This window comes from Humulus lupulus, chromosome 3, assembly GCF_963169125.1.
Source record: "Humulus lupulus chromosome 3, drHumLupu1.1, whole genome shotgun sequence".
Classification (NCBI taxonomy): domain Eukaryota; kingdom Viridiplantae; phylum Streptophyta; class Magnoliopsida; order Rosales; family Cannabaceae; genus Humulus; species Humulus lupulus.
Genome location: NC_084795.1, coordinates 218369449 through 218388439, shown reverse-complemented (window position 1 = coordinate 218388439; position 18991 = coordinate 218369449). Strand labels below are relative to the sequence as shown.

Here is an 18991-nt window from a genome sequence, read left to right as displayed (position 1 = left end):
TCTTAACATGGAATTTTTTTCTTTTCCATCTTGAAGGCTTTTGGAGTTACAGCAGTCGAGGATCTTTTGCTAAGAGTAATGGGCCTTTTGTTTGTTTTTCCATTTTAACCAAAAGTTATTGATATTTGCATTTTTCCATTGGGAAGTGACTGATCAATCTTTCGTAATGGTAAGGTGAAACTCGTCATTAGGTTTGTCATTGTATCTTCAATAGGTGTTAATGCTTTTTGCCCCATTCCCCGTTGACTTTTAGGAGTATATTTAAAGATTCTTTTTTGGCAAGATGCCTTTAAATTCTCCTCTTCCTTTTGAGAAGTTTTCATAGGGGATAATTGTTTAATTTGTAGGGATTTTTGTAAGGTTGAGCCTTCCAATAGTTCGGGACAACATTTTGCTTCCTCAGGTTTCCCTTTTAATATAGTGACATTAGCTGGCTTGTAAAATTTTGCATCAGCATAATTCACTTGTTCCCCATAAAAGGGATTTGGGTCTGCATTAACCATTTTAACTTTTCCTCCTTTGAAAAACTTGAAGCATTGGTGAAGTGTTGAAGGAATGACTCTATATTCATGAAGCCAGGGTCGCCCTAACAACACGTTATAGGATGTGTCAGAGTCAATAACATGAAATACGGCCTCAGACTTTAATTCGCCTAATTCCACTTTTAATGTGATACTTCCCCTTACTTTTTCTCCAACTTGGTTGAATCCTTGGATTGTTAATGATGATGGAGATAATTGACGTGGTTGCAAACCAACATCTTTCAAAGTTTTTACAGGAAGTACATTAACAGCTGACCCACAATCCAACATGATGCGACTTACGCGAATATTGGCGATCATACCTGTCACGTAGAGAGGTCGATTATGTAAAGTGGCTCCCAATTGACGATCTTCATCATCAAAAGTAATGCATGACATACAAGAAGCATTTCCCTCAAGTGACGCAGGTTTAATTGGCTCTATCTGTTCCGTATAAAATTCAGGGATCATTAGTGCAACAACAAGAGCATTTTTATGCTCAGGAGATATTTGTAAAGCATCGTAGACACTCAAAAGAGCAGGGATGCATTTTAAATGAGCCAATATGTCATATTTTGCTCGCGTCATCTCGTGTTCACCATTACCTTTACTTTGGCGACTATCAATGCATATTTCCTTATTGATCGAGGATGAAGGTTTTCCGAATTGAATGTCCTGCTTAGCTTTTTCAAGCTCTTTTGCTTCTTTTGCCTTCTTTGCAACGATTTTCCTGCGCATGTCTTGCAAAGTAATCTCATCTACCTCAGTTTCATTTTCCAATAAGGCAGAATTATGATTTTCTTCTGCAAGTATAGCCATACAAAAACTCAACACTTCATCCTCATTATGAGTGATAGTCATTTTACGAAGCTTCTCTGGCATGAACTCTTCTAGAGTTATGAAATTTCTTCTTTGCTCTTGTTCATCATCTTTATGGACATGCCTTTGTTTTTTGGCCTTTTTCTTTTTGTCGCTCTTCTTTGGTCTCGCTTTGCCCCATAATTTGACTCCAGAACTTTCAGAGGAAATATTTTTTGTTAAAGATGAACCTTGAACTTTAGTAGATTTTCTTCGAGTACACGTCTGCCACGTACTCTCTAACTCTTCTTCACTATCGGACCAGTCATCCCACAACTTCGGATTTGGTTCCGTCATAAGTTCATACAAAGTAGGAATATTTGGATTTCCTAACTTTGGCATCTCGGAATGAGCTTGAACTATCGTGACTTCTTTATCAACTTCAAATGCTACAAAAATTACATCTCTATGTAATAGTTGGTCATTTTCAATTAATGAAGTTGCATTTGAAGTTGCTTTTGCAAAATAATAGTCTATCTCAATCTCTTTCCTTTTAATCATGGCTTCAATAATGTTTTTGAGGACATAACAGTCCTTCATTGGATGGCTGGCAATTCTGTGATATCAACAATAATTTGGATCATTAATCTTGTTGACTTCATTAGGTCTTTTAGGCTCAGGGAGCTTAATAGCTTTGGAATTTATTAACTCATCAAAAATTTGTTCAACATCTTCATCATCAAATGAATATTTGACTTCTTTTCTTTCTTTGAGAGTTAACTTCTTTGGTGGCTCTCGCGTTTTCCCCTATCCTTATTATTGTCAGCATTAACAAAGGTGGCCATTGACTCCCCTTTCTTCGGTGCCCTTTTGTTGTCAATTTTTGGGTAGGACTTTTGTAAGCTGCCCTTTTGTCGAGCAATTTGAATCTTCACATTACATGCTTTTGATACTAGCTCATTAAAGGTTTTAGGCTCTGTTGTGCCAAAGAAAGTGGCCACCTCGAGGTTGAGGTTCCTAGCACACATTGAAACTGCAGCCTGTTCCGATAGCCTTTCCGAACATTGGAGATTGAGACTTCTCCATCTTGTAATGAATTCGTTTACATTTTTATTAGGCCTTTGTTTGGTTTCCACCAGATCATGGATGTTTATCGCCTTTCTTGAACTGACAAATTGTGCTAAAAAGGCCTTTTGCATATCATCCCAGATATTTATGGACCCTGGTGGAAGTTGGGTATACCATGTAAAGGCTACTCCCTTTAGTGATTGCACAAATTATCTGATCAAAAGTGCATCTGACTGAGCAGATTCACCGCACGCAGAGGTGAAATATGCCAGATGTTCATGGGGAGACCCTTCGATTCCATCAAACTTTTCAAATTTTTGTCTGATGTAGTTTGTTGGAAACGAAATTTGATCATAATAGGCCGGATAAGGTTTGTGGTATCCAAGGATAAGCATGCTTGTTGCAGCCTGGTACTCTCGAATTCTTTCCATGATCCAAGTTTTTAGATCTGATGATGGTTGCGCGCCAGCTGGTGATGATTGTACACTGATTGGCGGATGTTGCATACTGGCTGGCTGAGGTATTGAGGATGAAGAATTTTTCCCAACTTCAACCTCTTTTTGTTTTGATGCATTAACATTAGCTTGTTGTGCTAATTGTGTAGAAAGTCAAACAACTTCCTCGTCTCTTTCTGCTAATTGCTTGTGAAGCTCTTGCACTTCCTCTACTGGACTCATTGCCCCAGTTACTAATACTGGCATATTTTTATCATTACCGATTGTTAGTGCTTCAAATTGGGAAATGAGCTTATTGGGAATCACCTTTTCTTGATTACTGAAATAAGTATCATTCATGGACGCTTCTGACATACAACTTCCCACTTCTTGAGTCGAGGATTTTAAAGGTGTTTCAGTACCCGCTTTGCTTATAGTACGAGCTCTTGCACGAGTTATAGGTCCCGTGTAGGGCGTAGACTCGCTATTTTGTTGAACTCTTGTGGGCCGGTACCCCGGAAGAAATACCCACTCACTTTGTCCCTTCTGAGTTGTTAACCATCCTTCTCTTTTGTTGAAGAACGAGCAAGGGTTTTCTTTAGGGAATCGTGAATGTGAACTTCTAGCCCTCTTTGGGAAAGAGGAAAGTGTCTTCAATCCTCCATCTAATTTCAGGTGATCCAACGGATGCCTAGTCTCTTCCACGAGTGGTTGTTGCTGTCTTTGATGACTTTATGAGCTTTTTGTTAGAATTTCTGACTGTGCAGATTTTGCCAGTATTCCAACTTTAGGCATAATAGAGTCACCTTTTACTAACTTTGATGTTTTGGGAGTACTTGGTGTAGATGAGGATGTTGTTGCCTTGGTGATCCTTAAAGTTTGGGGAGTTGGTGCAATTTCTTCATCCACGACCGAAGTGACCATCACAGACGCCACTATGGGCAAGTTGATAGGGATAGAACTGATCATAATCTGAACAGATTGTTGATTCACTTCCCTTTGATGGTTAACTGAGTAACCCCTGATTGGTAGTGATTTTTCTTTGGTAGATTTGACTACCTCAGAAAGAAATGGTGCAGAAGCTTTCGCAATTTTGGTGTTGTTTCTTTTGATGGAGCGATTTTGCCTCTTTTTGAAACCTTTAGCTGCCTTGCCTTTCAAGGCTTCCTGAGTTTTGGTGGTGCCTCTAGTAACCTTGCCTTTAAAGGCTTCCCGAGCTTCTGTGGTGGTTTTCAAGTTCAACATTGGTTTGGGTACACTGTAAGTGATAGGCACCCTGCCAATAGAGAATGAGGCCAAAATCTGATTCTTCCTCGGCTTCTGTCCATTGTTAGTGCCGACAGTTGGTAACCGATGGAAGTAAACTGTAACTTGTGGTGCCATTTTCCTCCTGTGATATAAACAAAAATATTAGCACTAAAATTTTGATTTTGTAAAATCATCATATTTGGAGATGAAAAGGAGAATGGGTCCCACCGAGCGTGCCAAAAATCATGTAGACAAAAATTTCAAATTTTACATATTAAAATTAATGCCAAACACAATTTCACCTATGCCAATTTTATAGCATAAGAGTTTATTAATTTAAGTTCAACCCATCCAAGATTATAAGAATAACCTCTTAATTACTACCCTTTTTATTTAAAGGAAAACATTTTGATTCCAATTATGATGATATTAAGTACATGTATAATTTTGGGAAAATTTTGAGGAATTTGGAATTGCGACTGCACTCAATAAATTTGACTGACTGAGCTGCCTACATACCTTTTTTTATGAAGGATCAAGTCACTTGTAGTTCTAGATAGATATTTTGGGAAATGAGTGGAGGAATTTCGGTAAATGACCATTCATAGGAATTCATGGTATTTTTAGAAATTTATGAAATTCTGGTAGATGACCATATCATGGAATCATTTAATGTTTTAGAAGTTATGAAAAATTCCGAAGTGAATGACCTTTTATGGAATTTTGAGTATTGTGTTTGATATCTGAGAATTTTGGGAATTTGTGGTTCATGTGACTGCACTTAGTTTTAATAACTAAGTTGCCTACGTATCCTTTGCAGGAATAAAGTTAAACGTAGTTCAAAGCAATCTTTTGTGATGTTTTGAAAAATTTTAGGTAAAAGACCTCTTGTTTAAAATTCTTTTTATCATTTGATATGATTTTAGAATTTTGTTTTATGTTGAAATCTTTATTTATAGAAAATTGTTTTTATAAAATAAAGAGATCAAAACTAATTTTGACAGATTCTAGAATCTGTTAATTTAATTATTCCAAAAATTTGGTAGTGAATAATTAAATTTAATATCAGATAATATCTATATACTAAAATTCAAATTTAATTTTAGAGATTTGAATTTAACATTTGTGATAAAATCTGATATAGATATTTATAAGATAATATCATTATTTTATATTCTAAAATTCAGTTTGAATTTGAATTTGAAATATAATTACGATATCATCTTTTGTCTATTTAAACCTTCTACCATACTCAACATAATGCATTCTTCAAAGTTCTCAAAAGAGAGACATTGTTTAATTTTGAGAAGAAAATGAAGCATATATTTGGGTATGTATATTTGTTCTCCTTGACTGTTTATATCATAAACAATTTTATAGTTTTAATCTCTTATATATCTTTCTTTAGGAGACGACGAAGGTTTATTTGTAGCAATTATCCATCTTCAACTGCCATATATTTCTTAATTTAAGGAGTCATCTTCAACAAAGTTTTCTTTTTCAGTTTTGGTAACCAAAATTTTCGTTTATATATATATGATATATATGTATATGAGTATGAGTTTTTGAAATCTCCAAATAATAAATTTAGTAGGAGATTACACTGTGAACTTGCCATTAAAAACTGCATACACAAAAGAATCTTAACCTTATTGGTAGACTTTTACTTTCAAAAATTAGGCTTTAGACTGTAAACAGTCTCCAATATTGTAAGACCCGAAATATTCTATTCATTTTGATTTGATCTTATATATATACATATATATATATCATATATCTTATCCGCATATATTTTGCGCAGATGATTAGCCATATTTTCTTTGGCTATATTCATATATTGATCATCAATATTTTTATTTGAAAATATATGCATATACATATAGTAAGAGTTGAAGATTAATAGAATAATTAGATTTCTCAAAACGAATTTCTAAGCATTTATATTTAGCTTTATGGTAGCATTTCATGACCCATTTTTTTTAGCCCATGTTATCCTTTGCTAAATACATATATATGTGTACAAACTTTTATATGTTTGTTGAAAAAAAAACTTTATTCTGTCAGTAAACCATTAATATCATTATGTTGACTTAGCATGACTTTAATTCTTCTTCATAAGATTAAGCTTTGCTGTGTAAACATAAATATGCCTTCAGTGATGTTTCTGCATATTCGGCATATTAAATATGTCTCTTTCTTTCCTTCTTTTTTTTTTAGCAAGAGTACATTTCTTTTGGGGTATTGGATTTTAGCAAGTTTTGATTTTTTCTTTTATGATGTTAATCTTTAGTAAAATTTATATTTTAAGAAAATTTTGACAGTATAATCAAATGTGAATTTTATGATTTATCATATTATCCATGACTATATCTCACTTTTTGGAAACCTTTTGTTGCTTACAAAGCCTAGGTCAAAGTGGACCATGAATAATAGAGAATCATCTTTGATTTTGGGAGAAATATTTTGGGAGAAATTAGACAGCATAACAACATAGAGAAATCAAGATTTCTTCTTTTCCCTTTGGTTATATCTCACTTTTGCAGACCTTTTGTAGGCCTATATAACCTAGGTCTAAGTGGATCAAAGACAAAAGAAGAAAATCAGTGGAGAAGAAAATATGTTTGAAATACCAAGAAAAAATAATAGGGGCAAGCCCTAGTACTTACTTTGTAGAATTCTTGAAGATGAAAATCTTAACACTTAGTATTTTTTTCTTAGTTTCTCTCTTGTAATTTTCACAGAGTTTTCTTCTTCTTCCTTTTTCTCTTTCTTTGTCTGATTTACTTCCCATTTTATAAACTCTATTTTACGTTATGTGAAGAGTGGTGAGAGTGGAACGTGGGAAGGTGGAGAGAAAAGTAGAAATATTCATCTCCACTAATTTGACTATACCATTTTTTATAATAATACATTTAATAATATATATTATTATATTTTTTTTATTATTTTTTTCGTTCAACATATGTCTTAGTAAATTTGTCATTTTTTTTTACAAGTTGGTAACTGTTAACCGTGTTTTTAGCCAACGACGTGAGAACGTCAAAAACGATAAACCTTCAAGAGAATTTAAACGACATAGACAGTTTTATTAAGAAAAGTAAATAACACACAAGATTTTTATAGTGGTTCAGCCCCGATCAGTCGGTAATAGCCTAATCCACTTAGAGTTGTGATTATAGATCTGTACTCAAGATCAGATGGACTGAGCCAACTGAGTTTCTTCAGTACAGATTGCAAAAATACAAGAATTCTTTCAAATACCAGCACTTTCTCTCTCTAGAATACTCAGACCCAAATTTTCCCAAAAAGTCTAAAAAGAAGAAGAAGCCCATTTCTAATCCCATAAGCCACATATTTATATGCTTAGGATCATATATCTGATATCCCCTAGAATAGGGATATTTTATTATATTTATTATATTTAAATTACAAAAAACATTTAAAATGTAACAAAACCCCCAATTTGTGGGAAGAATGAGAGATTCCCGCACGTGCCAAGACCGGTTCTTGTTGAAGCCGTTTCTGGGAATCTTGACTTAGTCCTCTCTATGTGGTCGACCCATATCTCCTACTAACCATTCATGCAAGAGCTGGTCGGATACATGCATGCTTGACATATGCAAGTGCTGGTAGGACATGCGCTTGCTGGTAGGACGTACAATTGCTGGTAGGACATGCATTTGCTGGTAGGACATGCACTCCTCTTCTCTAACATGGCACTCTCCTCTAGCATGCCATATCTCTCCTCTAACATGGCACTCTCCTCTAGCATGCCATGTTTCTCCTCTAACATGGCACTCTCCCCTAGCATGCCATGTTTCTCCTCTAACATGGCACTCTCCCCTAGCATGCCATGTTTCTCCTCTAACATGGCACTCTCCTCTCTTCGGACCAAGATCCGACCACCCCACCTTGGGCTCTCCTCGGACCACTCTCTTGGGTTCTCCTCGGACCAAGGTCCCTTGGGCTCTCCTCGGACCAAGGTCCCTTTGGCTCTCCTCGGACCACTCTCTTGGGTTCTCCTCGGACCAAGGTCCCTTGGGCTTTCCTTGGACCAAGGTCCCTTTGGCTCTCCTCGGACCAAGGTCCCTTTGGCTCTCCTCAGACCAAGGTCCGACCTCACCTTGGCCTTTCATCGGACCAAGGTCCGACCGGGCACTTGGACTACTCCTCGGATGTACTTGGCTTGGACGTGACACTCTCCAGCAGTCAAAACTCTTCATCAGTCTACCGGGTCACTTTATCACAACTCTGATGAGTCAATGTATTTATTGACTATTTAATGTGTCTTTTACGGACCATGTACTGCCATTTGTCACCTCTATTGCCACGTCATCAATCTCCATTTTTGGGGATAACAGTAACTTTCCATTTTGATGCAAATACGTCTTTAAACTCAACAAATTTGTATTTTAAAAAAAAAGCCTTAACAAATTTGTTAAAAAACCATGTGCTAGACATTATTAAATAGTATAATTAAACATTATTAAAATAAATAAATAAATTATAAAGTAAAAGAAAACAAACTAATTTTAAGAACTAAAAAAATTATAAATTTAATTAAAATAATAAAAATAATTTATTTAAAATTTTTAATGTTAAAAAGTAGAACTAAAAATTATTCAAATAATAGAAAAAAATGAATAAAATTAAAACCTATAAAAATTTGAAAAATGCATAATATGTAATTTTTTTAACTTTTATATTTAAAAATAAAATTATTGACTCAAATAAAAAATTTAATTAAGAGCTAAAAAATTGTAATAGAGACATACTATTCTCATGAGTTTTTTTTAACAGAAATAAATTAATTTTCCAAAAAGAAAAAGGATTAAACACACAAATAACTAACAAATAAACCATAAATAAATATTTTTGAAAGAAAAAAAAAACAAGTTTTAAGCTTTTTAAACCAAAATCTCGTACTCATATATCTTTTTTCAGTTCCAGTTCCAGAGATAAAAAATAAAAAACTCGCCCATTTTCATTTTGGCACACACCAACAACGGACCCTCAAACACTCACTCGCTCACTCCCAGACTCCCTTACTCACTCTTCTTCTTCCAAATTTTTTAAAATCTTCAAAACTCGACTCACTCCTTTAAACCCCACTGAACACAATGGAAGAAGAAGATCAGCAGAAGGTAGCAGATCTGATCAAAGAGCTCGTTCTTCGTCTACTTTCCCGAAACCCCATCTCCGGTTCTCAACAACTCACCTCTAGCTCACCCACTTTCCAGAAGTATCTCCGTTATGCCGTTCGAATACTCTCCGCTCGATTGAGGCCCTCCATTGCTCCCGACTCGGCTGCCATTGCTGAGTCCATCAAGCGCCGATTCGCTAATCAAGGTAAGTCTTCCCAGGCCCTCACTTTTTCCGAGCTTTACATCAAATTCGAATCCAAAACCGGGCCAGGAAGCGTTAATAACAAGTGGGCAGTTCTTCATTTGCTTGATATTATATCCAAGGATCGGAAGAACACGACGACCCAGTTGGATTCTTCGTCGGTTTTACTGCCCAATCTTGCGTTTAACGATACCGAATTGGGTAACGATTTAAGGGTTTCCCGTAGAAGAGGCAGCAAGGAGAAGGGTTGGAATAATGGGGTTTTGTTGGTCTCCAAAGACCCGGAGAATCTGAGAGAGATTGCGTTTAGGGAGTTTGCGAATTTGTTGAAAGAAGAAAATGAGATTTCCGAAGAAGTTTTGGTGAGAGATGTGCTTTATGCTTGTCAAGGAATTGATGGGAGTTATGTGAAGCTTGATACCAATTCTGATGGGTATGTTTTATTGGATTCGATAAAGGTTCCCAGAGCTAGTCGGATAATGGTTCGAAAGCTTTGTGAATTAGGGTGGTTGTTTAGGAAGGTAAAAGGGTATATTCAAGAGAGTATGGATCGGTTTCCGGCTGAAGATGTGGGAACAGTTGGGCAGGCCTTTTGTGCTGCATTGCAAGACCAGCTTTCAGACTACTATAAGTTGTTGGCAGTACTTGAGTCACAGTCGATGAATCCGATTCCTTTGGTTTCGGATTCGGCTGCTTCAGGGAATTATCTCTCTTTAAGGAGATTATCAGTTTGGTTTGCTGAGCCAATGGTGAAAATGAGGTTAATGGCTGTTTTAGTGGACAAGTGCAAGGTTCTGAAAGGTGGGGCAATGGCTGGGGCTATTCACTTGCATGCGCAGCATGGTGATCCAATGGTGCAGGAGTTCATGAGGCGTTTGCTCAGGCGGGTTTGCTCTCCACTTTTCGAAATGGTGAGGAGCTGGGTTTTGGAAGGGGAACTGGAGGATATTTTTGCAGAATTCTTTGTTGTAGGTCAGCCAGTAAAAGCTGAGTCCCTTTGGAGGGAAGGTTACATGCTCCACGCAGGAATGCTTCCTTCTTTCATCCCACAGTCTCTTGCACAACGCATTTTAAGGACTGGAAAGTCTATTAATTTTCTTCGTGTCTGTTGTGATGATCGTTTCTGGGCTGAAGCTGCAACTGAAGCTGCAGCCGCTGCTGGGACCTCAACAAGAAGAGGGGGTCTTGGATATGGTGAAACTGATGCTCTTGAATCCTTAGTTGACGAAGCAGCAAAGAGGATTGATAAGCATTTGTTGGATGTTATGTACAACCGTTATAAGTTTAAAGAGCATTGCCTTGCTATAAAGCGGTATTTACTTCTTGGACAAGGTGATTTTGTTCAGTACTTGATGGATATAGTTGGACCTGAACTCTCTGAGCCAGCTAACACAATTAGCTCTTTCCAGCTTGCTGGGTTGCTGGAAACTGCAATCCGTGCATCTAATGCTCAATATGACGATCCTGATATATTGGATAGGTTGAGGGTAAAGATGATGCCTCATGGAATGGGAGATAGGGGATGGGATGTGTTTTCATTAGAATATGATGCAAGAGTTCCTTTAGATACTATATTTACTGAGTCTGTCATGGCGAAGTATTTAAGAATATTTAATTTCCTATGGAAGCTTCGACGAGTAGAACATGCTCTTATTGGAACTTGGAAGACTATGAAACCAAATTGTATCACTTCCAATTCCTTCAATAAGCTGCAGCATACGGTTAACATGCAGCTGCTGTCAACTTTGAGGCGATGCCAAGTTCTTTGGGATGAGATGAACCATTTTGTTACAAACTTGCAGTATTACATCATGTTTGAAGTCTTAGAGGTTTCTTGGTCCACTCTATCAAATGAAATGGAGGTAGCTAAGGATCTTGATGATCTGCTTGCTGCACATGAAAAGTATCTCAATTCAATTGTTGAGAAATCTCTCCTTGGTGAACGTTCGCAAACACTTTACAAGTCTCTTTTTGTCTTGTTTGATCTTATATTACGGTTCCGAAGCCACGCTGATAGGTTATATGAAGGGATTCATGAGTTGCAAGCAAGGTATTTGTCTTTCTGTTTCAACATCGTATATTTCAGAGCCCTTTCATTGATGTGCATTTGCATTACTAACAAGTTCCTGTTGCTGCAGAGTGGAATCTTCTTTACCCTCTCAAGACAAGAATAGATCGAGAAAGAAAACAAGTGATAAATCTTCAGAGCCTGGATCCTGGATTACTGATGGTAGGAAGGCCCTCACTCAACGAGCCAGTGAGTTTCTTCGGAACATGGGGCAAGATCTTAATGCAATATCCAAAGAATATTCCTCGTTGCTTGAAAATTTCATTTCTCAGTTGCCTGTTCAGCAACATGTAGATTTAAAATTCCTGTTGTTCAGGCTTGACTTCACTGAATTTTACAGTCGGATGCATCCCAGTAGCTAATGCACAGGAAATATGTCATTAGTTTTGAGTTGAAACAAATATGTTGACAGGTTGAATTAAGAACAGGCAATCCAAATTTGGAATTGCCCCTGTTTGTGTGGCTCAATAATCATTCATTGGCTGGCTGACATCATGACCTACTAGTTTTTTTTTTTTTTGCTCAACTTTAGGTACCAGATTTTTCTTTTTCTTTTTTTAATTTTCTTATACCAGTTAATTTTTAGACATCATTTCACCTTCACGTTTTTAATACTTACTTTTCTGAACTCTTCCAGGCAGTGTTTGCTTCTTTCTGATGTTCAAGTGTGAGAGTTCAGTTGACACAAAGGTACATTTTTACCTTTTAGATCTGGGTTTGAAGGGTCACAGTATACACGTATGGTATCTGATGTTCTAATGGTTTGTTGTTGATTTCTTGCGGCTTTGCAAGCTGTCCATTCAGAGCTTGTATATTTGTACTATAGTTCTGTGTTGGATAAATGATAAGCATTGTGTGCTATCTTATTGCATTCATTCTCATCTCTTATTTTCATCCACTTTGTGTTGGTATTAGCAGTCGATTAAAGCCCTCGTGTAACTTTGAATGTAGTAATGTAGCATACGCTTAGATGGTCACACCATTCAAGAACCTTACTGTAATTACAATTAAATTATCATGTGGATTGCTAAAGATACTGAGCAGGTTAACCATGCTCTAGCTTGGAGGCTGGTTAAATTGTATTCCTTTTGCCAATCTGGAGCCATATGGTATATGGATTACTATATTTATTACCTGTTATAATGATTTTATTAAGGACACCGGCACTTGGTGATGGAAAAATTTTCAATCTTTAAAAAAAATGAAATCATTTTTCCTATTGGTATTTTTGGTTGAGCCTATTTGTAACTTGCACAAGTATAGGATTAGCGACAATATCATATGAGTAACTTGTTTATACTTTCTTTAAAGAGAGAACAATGGCTCGAGCCTGAACCTGCAGTGTTGCATGAGTAGATGATAGTGAAATCATTAAAAGGGCCTATAGTGTTGCATGGGTAGATGAAGTGTTGCATGAGTATATCGCTATTCAATGACGAGCTTAAAACTGTTCCACGCTTCACAATTCATTACAAGGCAGCATTGCATGAGTAGATTTTCTTGTATTTACAATGTTGGATTATGAAACCCTGTGCTATTCAAATAAGGGCTTATAAAATCTGTCATATTTCACAATTAAGTTGCAGGATAAGATACCATCCATGAATTTCCCTCGCAAAAAAGGGCAAAAGAAACCCTGTTAGTGTGTTACGGGGGCTTGAGTGTGCTTTTAGGAGCACTTATCCAAGGGGTACCAGCAATAGCAAATCTCCACAGTGCATTTACATGCTCTGGCAAAGCATAATCAATGCCAACACGTGGACCAACCAAAATCTTTTCAGGCTCTGGACCATCCAAAATTTCCAATCCACCTGGCCGAACCCCAAACCGAATAACTTATTTCAGAACTCATAGTTGTACTGATTCTGCAAGTTAGTAATCATATTTGGCTAAAAATATACCAGCAATGAAGAGGGGATGGTTGGACCATTCCGTTGTAAGACCCAGTGCTTGCCCAACCTAAATAAAGATAAGTACATGTTCATAATGATTGCATTTATGACTAATTTGAATGCTAAATAAAACAAGAAGTTAGTTCTCATGACTGTTACATTTGCATTATAGTTTCCAATTCAAACACCATGAAAATTAAAAAAGAAAGAAGAGAACACACTAACCTTTCCAGGTCCACTAAGAAGAACAGGCTTATCGGTCTTTTGACCTCGACGCTGCTGAATGATCTCCATTCCTGCAATCATTTTATCGCGGCATTATATGATACTCTTTTGACATAAAAAAATTATCTCTCTCTTCTATCCTTCCCAGAAATAAACCCTATTAAGAGAAGTTTGTCAAACAATTCTACCAAGCTTATCAAATGCCTACAAAAAGAAACATTTTGCTGCAAACTACAAAAGAATGTTATTTTGCCAAATTCACTTTCTAAGATTGTCATTTTGACAAACTGGAATTTTTTTTCTCCCTCTGAAAGTGGAGTTGAGTTGGGCAAGATTTCTTACCAGTAATTGGAGCACAAGAACGAATCAAAACGGCAGCTCCAACACCTTCCTTGTCAGCTACAACATTGAGCATTGAATGAAGGCCATAACAAAGATAGACATAGGCATGCCCACCTGCTCCAAACTGTCACCATTGGAAAGTTTCCTCAATTTGGGTCCCTCACTTTATCAAAATCCACTACAAAATATATTATCTTTTTTTTTTCAAACAAATATTAAATTCAATTCTTACAACAGGGGCTGTTCTTGCTGTAATGCCAAATCGACCATGACAAGCTGAATCATTGGGTCTATAAGCTTCTACCTGAAAAAAAAAATCAGTCACAGACCCAATTTACAGTACCCAAAACTCCAAAGTCCTTAATTTACACTTGTTATGGGTTTCATTAATTTTTTTTTCTCACGAAACAAACAGAAAAATGAAAAACGTATAATGACGACCTCGGTGATCTGAAGAACGACGTCTTCTCTCTTGAGAAACTTTCCGAGCAATCCTGGGGCAAGGTCTAGGGCGTCAATTTGGAAGAAGGAAAAGGGCAATATCGGTATTTTATCAACGGATAGCTCTGAGAATGCCTCGGCTTCTAATCGCTCAGATGACGGAATCTCGTCGGCGGCGGGGATGGGAATGAGTTTCTTAGGTTTGGCTGCAACTCGCTTGAATCGTAAAGTTCTTTTCATGTCGGCGATCAAACCAAAAAGTCAGTCTCAGCCCAACCAATGTCCGATACACAACTAAAAGAAAACCTATACTATATAATGTAATAAGATCAATTCATAAAATATAAAAATAAAAAACATAAAATTTGGAGAATTTTTTTCCTTTTGTTTTGTTTTTAAGTCTACTCGGCCACATAATATGTTTTATTGGAGAATTCTACCGTAGGATGGGACTAGTTATTGGACATATATAATTTAGGGCAAGAATATAATGGTGGTTATTATAGTGAACCATTACATTATTACAAGTGTGGATAAGATATAATTCAATTTTTTTTTATACCATTGTGTTTATTGTTGTTACATCAAATTTGGTTTATGTTTTCAATTTTTTTTTTGAATAATTTAGAATGTTAAAACAATAATTTTATTCTAAAACTTTTAAGTATCATTACGTTTGAAAAATTATGTTTAGGTTCTGTTTTTTATACTTTAAATTGTTTATAATTTATCGAAAATATGTAGGAAGTTCGTTAGTATAATAAAAATCGTCCATTAAAAACCTAAAGTAGTAATTTACATAGGTGTAAAAATATATAATATACCACAATAATACATAACCGTGTGCACTATTGTAATCATGACCTATAATTTATACCAAAATATTAAACACTTGTGTGAAAAAATTTCAAGCAATCATATTTTATATTTATTTAATATGAGCTAATATCATTACTCTTAATATAATGAATCGATTAATTTATTGGGTTGTTAAAGTTACAAAAATTGGCATATTTCCATAAAATCAAACTTTCTAAAAATAGAAACTTATGTTAGCTTCCCAATCCAAAGTCGAAACAAAAAATGAGTAATTATCTCTCCCACCTAATTATCATCTTCCTTTTCTTTGACAAATCTCTCCATCCATCATGATGTAGCTCAAATACATGAATAAGACAAATCGTGATTGTATATTTTCTATTCCAACAACATAGCGATCGATTTTCTTCTATTTCAATTTGTTCACATTGTGAACATGCTCATCTTCTCATCGAACTACACCGAAATATCCAATCCACTTCGATTCCTTAACAATCACTGATTGATTCTCATTTTTTTGGACTAAAGAATACAAGATCGCAACGAACATTATATGCATGATTCAACACCCATTGTCATCAAGACTCAAGTAACATGGAACCAGATTCAAACGACACTCAAATTTAAATAACAATAGCAAGTAAAACCTCTAAAAGCATCACTCTATTTTTTCATGAATCTGAAATCTCAATTGGAACTATGCCAAATCTGGATAACGCGATATGGTAACATGTTATTGTAATATTTCATTTATATGGTAACTGTTTATTGCAGAATTTCATATTTGAATGAAGCATTTCATAGAAATTAACTTTGGCAAACTAAAAGTAACAGATTATAGTAGCTAACAATTAAAAAAAATAACAACAGTAACCAATAAAACAGTAGCTAATAATGCTATATATTTTAACATAATTTAAACTAGAACCCTCACAAACCTAGGTAACACGATATAGTGACTGGCTACACTGTTGTTTTGTTTAAACATAGTAACTTTTTAATAAAATAAAACTTTGATTTGAATTAAACAATGCAAATTGATAAACTTTAATATATACAAAGTAGCAGGTTTACAACAGTTAAAAAATTGAAAATTAAAAACTAATACAATACTAACTAATAATTGTTATGTATTTTTTTTCCTTTTTAAAAAAAGGATTTATTGCAATACTCGTTCATCATGGAGGAACGTATCGTGGGCATACTTCTAGTTAATTGTTCATTTTCCAATCTGGTAAACATGATAAAGAATGAAATTCAAGGAAATGATTGCATAGAAATTAGTTACCAACTATCAAAAGGAAACCCACTACTCAAAATGTTGACAGAGAACTTAGTACTGTTCTACACGAAGCTGAAGAAAACTCAGTAACTAGGTTATGATTGTGCATCAAAATTTTGGCGGAAAGCTCTTGCAACATAGATAATTAGCTTTTCTTGAAACGAAAGTCTGCAATTCTTCTTCTTCTTTTTTTTTTTTTTTTTGGCTTAAAGTCTTTAGTTCAGAACATGGAAATTGGATCCATCCTGCAGTAACTAAATCAACAAGTAACTTATTTTATTCAGCTTCAAGAAGCTACTTCAAGTACTAGTAACCAGAATAGTTCACACCATCCAATTACATCAGTAGGCGATGATTTCACAAATTTCCTACTGGAGAACAATCTAGAAGATAGCAAGCACAAGGAACTTCCAAGCACCATCATCACAAATTATAAGGTACTCCACATTGATGAGGGTGAACTAATCTTAGCCAAAAAACTTCGAATTATAAGATAAAGTCTGAACCAAAAACCTTAATCGTGGGTTTTGGAATTTCATTTAAGACATTACAATTATGATAAATGTTATTTTTTAACATAAAAATGTGTTAATTATAAATGGTATAAAATTATAATTAAAATTCTTGAATTAAGAATTTTTACTTTGAAAAAATGCCAAAAGTATGAAAATAACACATAATATGTTAAAAGTGGCATTATTCTAATTTAATAGTACACATCTTAAGTTGGATCTATTTAAATGTATTAATAGGTAAATACTACATAATGTGTAGTATCTTGGTGTGAGTGTGTGAGGTGGTGACATGTGGCCAATTAATGGCTGAGTGAGTGGTGGTGCTCGGCCAATTTGAAAGGTATGTGGTAGCAAGGGGTGAGGAGGGATGACTTGCGCAGGTCCTCTCTCTCTCACCATGGCTGACTAACCCGTCACCTAAAGATTCTATCATCTCATCAAGAACAAGAAGAACCCATAATGCAAGCTATTTGAAGGTAAAAAAAAAGTAAGCTTTAGAGTTATCTTGATAGTTGTGTTCTTCTTTATTTTAATATTGAATTAACATTATTGAGTATGTGTAGAGTGTCTTGAAGGGTAACTAAAGGTATAGAAGAACAGGAAGACGTTGGAAGATCATCATCTTAAAGCTAGAGGTTTTAATAGGGTAAGACGTTAGGCGATTTTCTTTCAAAGTTTAGTTAGCTGAGAAAGTTTGGGCCTGTGAGCTATATTGTTGTAAGTTTGAGATAGATTTTGTTATCTCTAAATTGAAATAAAAATTGGAACGAATTACCGATAAAGTTTCTGGCTGAGTCGCGGACTATATCGCTCTTTTTAAAACGTTTCGCGGTTCTGCCCCAAGTGTGCACGGCAGTCTATCAACCACGCCGTCTTCAGGATAAAACAACCAATGTAACGATACCTCTCTCCACCGAAAGGCTTCGCTCTCATACACCCTCAAAAGCTCAGAGAAAATTCAATTTTATCAGAAGATAATGTTTTTTCTGTAAAAAGGTGTATTCACCCGTTATTCTGATTTGACTTATGTAAAGAAGTTGATCTCAATAAAACGGTAAGAAAACGTTTATTCAATCGTGGGAGGAATTATCGTGGTCATATGCAGTTAAAATGGATCACGTTTACTGCTTCTTAATAAATCGTTTAAAATTAATTAATAAATATAAAATATTTATTTTATTAAATAATTTTTTCAACAAAAAATAAAGTACCACACCACCCACCCGCTCGGACGGACGGCGGTGCGTGCACGTGTGGTGGTCAAGTGTGTGAGTCCTCACCCATTTGCACAAAACTAGGTACCCCTTAGGGCACACCCAATACATGGCACTTGCATCTTATATACACTCTTGGAGGAGTGTTCCAAATCCATGTGGGACTTTTCCCATATCACACACAAATATACTTTTTCAATTTTTAACAATTCACTTTTAACTTTTAACAAAAAGTTCCAACAATCCCTCACTTGAATTTAAAAAAAAAATATTTTCTCGAGCAATATCAGAATCTATAAGATTGTGCATAAACAAATGTATCTTTCGATTTGAACATTTGCATAGTGAATACGATTTAGATTATACTAGAGTGACACGTAGTCTTGAACTCTATTTCTAACATCGTACCGCGCACCAACCTTTCAAGGGTGTAGTAAAAAAGCCCATGCGTTAATGGTCATGCACGTCTATCCCAGTAAAGTGAATGCTCTAGAAATTTTGCCCAAAATTCCATAGGAAGCAGCCCCACTTCCACAATCACATAGGTGAGTCTATCAAGAGTACTCCTATAGCTTGATACTCCACTCCACATAGAGTATAGATCTCATTAAGATTTTTTATTAACTCATCCTCTCATCGCTTCAGGAATTCATGCTTCTATATGCTTTAATGGAAATAGCATGATCCAACTCATATCACTTCACAACTTGTTATTACCCATTGAACCTAGTTCTTGGGATCTCCAGTCTTTAGGTTGGGTTACCATCATGAGTGATTC

The 18991-nt window shown here is 35.5% G+C and overlaps 2 protein-coding genes across 3 annotated transcripts; one reads left to right on the top strand and one right to left on the bottom strand.

Annotated features, from left to right (window-relative positions):
* Positions 1 to 9011: 9011 nt before the first annotated feature.
* On the top strand, positions 9012 to 12381 carry LOC133823419 (gamma-tubulin complex component 3). 2 transcript variants are annotated; one of them, XM_062256192.1, is made up of 3 exons: positions 9012 to 11465; positions 11554 to 11672; positions 12121 to 12381. In XM_062256192.1, the coding sequence occupies exons 1-3, from the start codon at positions 9190 to 9192 to the stop codon at positions 12240 to 12242; spliced, it is 2517 nt and encodes an 838-aa protein (XP_062112176.1). In that variant the 5' UTR covers positions 9012 to 9189; the 3' UTR covers positions 12243 to 12381. The 2 variants fall into 2 exon arrangements, 1 of the variants encoding a protein (XP_062112176.1); XR_009888329.1 differs by having other exon boundaries at positions 9014 to 11465; positions 11554 to 12015.
* Positions 12382 to 12885: 504 nt separating this feature from the next.
* Positions 12886 to 14802, bottom strand: LOC133823420 (DNA-3-methyladenine glycosylase). Its single transcript, XM_062256193.1, has 6 exons — positions 14384 to 14802; positions 14175 to 14246; positions 13943 to 14066; positions 13601 to 13671; positions 13385 to 13442; positions 12886 to 13294 (listed from the first exon to the last, which is right to left on the bottom strand). The coding sequence occupies exons 1-6, from the start codon at positions 14621 to 14623 to the stop codon at positions 13131 to 13133; spliced, it is 729 nt and encodes a 242-aa protein (XP_062112177.1). The 5' UTR covers positions 14624 to 14802; the 3' UTR covers positions 12886 to 13130.
* Positions 14803 to 18991: the final 4189 nt, after the last annotated feature.

Coding starts and splice junctions, on each gene's coding strand:
- LOC133823419 (XM_062256192.1), top strand. CDS start 9,190: ATGGAAGAAGAAGATCAGCAGAAGGTAGCAGATCTGATCAAAGAGCTC. Junction 11,466..11,553: donor ATTCATGAGTTGCAAGCAAG/GTATTTGTCTTT, acceptor CTGTTGCTGCAG/AGTGGAATCTTCTTTACCCT. Junction 11,673..12,120: donor GGCCCTCACTCAACGAGCCA/GTGAGTTTCTTC, acceptor GAACTCTTCCAG/GCAGTGTTTGCTTCTTTCTG.
- LOC133823420 (XM_062256193.1), bottom strand. CDS start 14,623: ATGAAAAGAACTTTACGATTCAAGCGAGTTGCAGCCAAACCTAAGAAA. Junction 13,443..13,600: donor TTCTTAGTGGACCTGGAAAG/GTTAGTGTGTTC, acceptor ATCTTTATTTAG/GTTGGGCAAGCACTGGGTCT. Junction 13,295..13,384: donor CCATCCCCTCTTCATTGCTG/GTATATTTTTAG, acceptor GGGTTCGGCCAG/GTGGATTGGAAATTTTGGAT.